The 4,047-nt window shown below is 36.2% G+C and overlaps 1 protein-coding gene across 2 annotated transcripts; it reads right to left on the reverse strand.

The window, feature by feature from the left end:
• Positions 1–407: 407 nt before the first annotated feature.
• Positions 408–4,047, reverse strand: LOC109545450 (dehydrogenase/reductase SDR family member on chromosome X; the record flags this gene model as incomplete). Of its 2 annotated transcripts, XM_048666749.1 has the most annotated exon segments (7): positions 408–643; positions 700–901; positions 953–1,160; positions 1,441–1,614; positions 3,300–3,407; positions 3,476–3,625; positions 3,684–4,047. In XM_048666749.1, coding segments are annotated over 7 exon segments (1,071 nt in total). In that variant the 3' UTR covers positions 408–448.

Consider the following 4,047-nt stretch of genomic DNA (forward strand, 5'->3'; position numbering starts at 1 on the left):
CAAACACACGTCTGAATATAAAGTGCATGTTCTAGAGAAAAATCGATAAAGCGTCATTTTATGAGCATTTTTAACACATTCTTTAATTAATAATGACTGAACTTGATCTTAATTGCTCCGGCGATATGAGCGCTACTTTAGTCGCTAGCAGATGTGATGCGTACGAAGTAAAATAGTGAAATTTCATGAACAGGAAATTTTTTATTTATTTTGGAGAGTCTTTGGCGACCTGAAATGCACGAAAAAATGCTCTCATCTGCACTTGGTTGCTTTGGCTTCAAGGCAAATGTGCTTCATCTTGATAATTAACTAACTGCTTTTTCCTAATTCACTGCCTTTATTATCACACTTTGCTGTATTTTTTGAGCATGAATCGGGATAAAATGCGGTAGAAAAAAACGCAACAGTAAACAAAAACAGTATAATGAAAATGAAGCGAAACAAACAATTATAATGTAGCGCTAAATTTTTCAATCTCCAGTAGGTTTTTCGTGAAGTTAAACAGCTTCTCTTGCAGTTCTGCGTCCAAAGCTCGATCGCTCGGCGAAATTGTCGCACAGTTATGTATGTAAGTTCCTCCTTTGCCTTCTAAGTCCGGGCAAAGACAGGCGTAGATGACTGGATAGGCTCCTTGTTCCGGTGTCTGTTTAAATCGATATTTAAGCGTAAAAATTGGCAAAGCTAAGCGCCAACTTGTACCTTAAAAAGCAACGAAGGTAGCCAAGGTGCAACGGTTTTTAAGTTCGTATCGTTGAAAAGATCCGTGTTGACCACTCCAGGATGGACTGCATGGCTTTGAACGTGCTCACTTTCTTTGATCATCAGATCGTTGAAGTAGTTGGAAAATAAAATCTGGGCCAGCTTGGACTGTGCGTAAGCTTCAGCTGGAATGTATTGCTTTCTGGAACAATTTGACTATTTTCCGGAGCTTGGAGGAACTTACGTTTCTTACCGGAAATTGATGTCTTCGAAGTGGATTTTTCCGACCACATGAGCACAGGACGACACGTTCACTACTCGGGCCTGTGACTTATCAGTTCCTGCTTTTTTCAACTCAGGCAGCAGCAAATGCGTCAACAGGAAGTGCCCCAGATAGTTGGTGGAAAATTGTGACTCGAATCCATCTCTGGATTCCACATAAGGCCCGAACATTATTCCAGCTGAAATGCATTCATGTGTTTTGCTGAGGTATTTTTTATTCTAATTCTTTCCCTATCTAAACTAAATTAGCAAAAGATCAACCCATTGAAAGTAAAGATAGTAAAAATACATGAAAAGTATGGACAGAGAAAATACAAACGCACACAGCGGGTTTTCAGCCGTTACTTTAGACGCAAACACTCTATAAATTACACTAATAAGTTTCTGAGGCAACTTCAGGAAAAAATATGCAGCCCGAAAAACTCAACAGGTTTGAATAATGGCGCAAGCCTGTCTTACCATTGTTGATTAAATAGTCGACTTCAGAGTGCTTTTTCTTAACTTCTGCGGCAAATTTTTTCACGGATTCCAACACGCTGATATCCAATTGATACACTTCGATGTTCCCCGTCTTGATGCCTTCATCCCTGGATTTGGACAGCAAACTTTCCCCCTGTTGAACATTTCTACAGCCTAAGAACAGAAATAAACAGTCTGAAAAATCAACATCCAAAAAATTCTTTGGAAATAGTTTTGGGGTGAAAATCTCAACTTGCCAAAACCGCAAAAAGCTGAGTTTATTCTGCTAGTCAGAGAGCGTTCTGGGTTTAAAATAGTGAAGTTTTCGCGACAAGAAGCGCTGTTTAAAGGGCGTTTCTTTGAAAAGTCAACATTTTTTGGAATCGCTTCCTCATCTTTGTAGGTCCAAAGTTCGAAATTTTAAAAATAATTTTCAGAACTAAAAACGGTTGCTATTTGAAAATGAGGCAAACTTTAAAAAAATGGGAAAATTGTTCTGGTTTTCGAAACCACCAAAGAATATTTAAAAACCCGGTCAAAAATATTGTTTTCTTCCAAGAAGGTTTTGAGTTCATCAATTYTTTTTTAATTATWGAATATTTACCTGCAGCTCTTTTAACTGCAAGAATCTCTGGTGCGTTTCTAAYAGAAACTTTTTCTTTTTTCTCCTTCGCCTTTTAAACATGAAARCCGCAATATAAGCGAAAAARATMYGGCATCTGCAAAATAGATTTAAAGAATAAAAGAGTTCCTTTTACTGCCTGAAAAGTTTTCAATTGTTCTCGTTTTACACCAAGAAGATTTTGAGCKAAAAATGCAAACCATTTTTGAAAATATTTGATCTACAAAAACTGTCTAYTTGTGTTTTCTTCCGTTAAAAGTGGATTTTAAAACTTTGAAATTTAAAACTGTTCAAAATGATTGTTTTGAGCTGCAGAAATCAACATTTTGCGGAATCGATTCTCCATCTTTATTGGTTGATGCCCCGTTTAGAAGTTTAAAAAATGAGATTGAAAACACAAAACCTTCGCCTTCGCTTTTGACCGTTGAAGAAACCGCTGGAGAAACTAAAAAATCAGAAGCTTCCGAAATGTAATCGGTTTTAAAATCCGTTGCGTTAAAGAGAAAAGTGTTAAATGTGTAATAAAAAACACACTTTTCTTGAGGCAAAGAAGTTTAAAATGAAATGCGTTTGAAGTAGAATTTTTCTCTTGCTCTTCCGCTTGTTAAACATAAAAATCGAAAAACTAAGACAAATTGAGTTTTCAAAAGGACCTTTTTTTTTAAATATAATCGGTTAAAATTATTGAAGAAATTCCCGCATGTGTGAAACAGGTTCAAAGGATAAGAGGGTTTTTTCTTCTGCGGTGAATAAATGAGCTCGTTTTACACCAAGAAGGTTTTCAGCTCAAAATTCTAACCAATTTTTTAAATATTTGAACTGTAAAAGCTTCTAATTTCTTCTATTTCCTGAAGATTTAAAATTGATGAAAAGTTGCATTAGCTATAGAGTTTTTTAGGATATACATTCTATGAGTTTCCTGCATATAATCATTTGACGCTCTGAAAAATTCGATTTTTTCTGTGAAACTTTACGCTTGTTGTGGGCTAAAGAACAGCAATTGTTGAACAATCGCTTTTAGTTCTATCAGCATCTGTAATTTCTGATATTTTACAACTGCACCTCAAAGGAAAACCGTACGTTTCCCCCGGTTAAAATCGCGTGCTTTTTGAACCAAATTCCGAAATACTCCGAATAAAATCGCTTGAAGCTGCGCCACCTTCAAAAAAATCCAACTTTTGAGTGAAAAAATACTGTATTTCGACCCTTACCAACAATTAAAAAACAAAAAAATTACCTATGATCACGTTAATATCACACTTAAGAAGAAATTTGATAACTTCCAAACCAATTCCTCTGGTTCCTCCAGTTATCACAGCAGTTTTGCCCGATTTGACCTGCAAATCTAACAAACCAATTTATTAAATTATCTGAAATTAACAGATCTGATTATAAATTGGTAGAAAGTCTCACCAATTTTATTCTGTTTGCGCATCAGAAAATCCTGCATTAAATACCTCGATCCCACGGCATTGTACAAAAGTTCATATTTTGCCTCCGATATGATCAATTTCAGAGGCTTTTTCGATCGGATTATCGCTATAGTAGTGGCACACACTATCACTAAAAACCCGATAGCAATAATCATTTCGATTTTACTTAAAATATCAATGTTAATCACAATGTAGTTTCACTAGCGCTTGCTGTCGATTCATATCTTCGGGTCTTCGATGGTAAAGCTGAAACCGGAGGAAAAATATACAGCGATGCTGCCACGTTATGCATCGAGTAAATCAGGAGAATTCACAGTTTGCCGATTAATTTACAGAATTTTTCTGATAAGTTGGGAAGTGTTCAGGGAACACTTCCAGCTAAAGTTTAAAGAAATGTTTGCCTTTATCATTCTTTGGGGTAAAGTTGGCTAAGCAGCAAAATAAACGACCTCATAAGTGAATATTAGGATTCTGAACAATCCTGGCAGCATTGGAAGTAACCGGTGTAACACACTTTGCAGGAAGTAAGAACTTTCTCCTTCGGATGGCTTG

This window comes from Dendroctonus ponderosae, unplaced genomic scaffold, assembly GCF_020466585.1.
Source record: "Dendroctonus ponderosae isolate FM_Combo_2020 unplaced genomic scaffold, Dpon_F_20191213v2 Dpon_F_20191213_5, whole genome shotgun sequence".
NCBI lineage: Eukaryota > Metazoa > Arthropoda > Insecta > Coleoptera > Curculionidae > Dendroctonus > Dendroctonus ponderosae.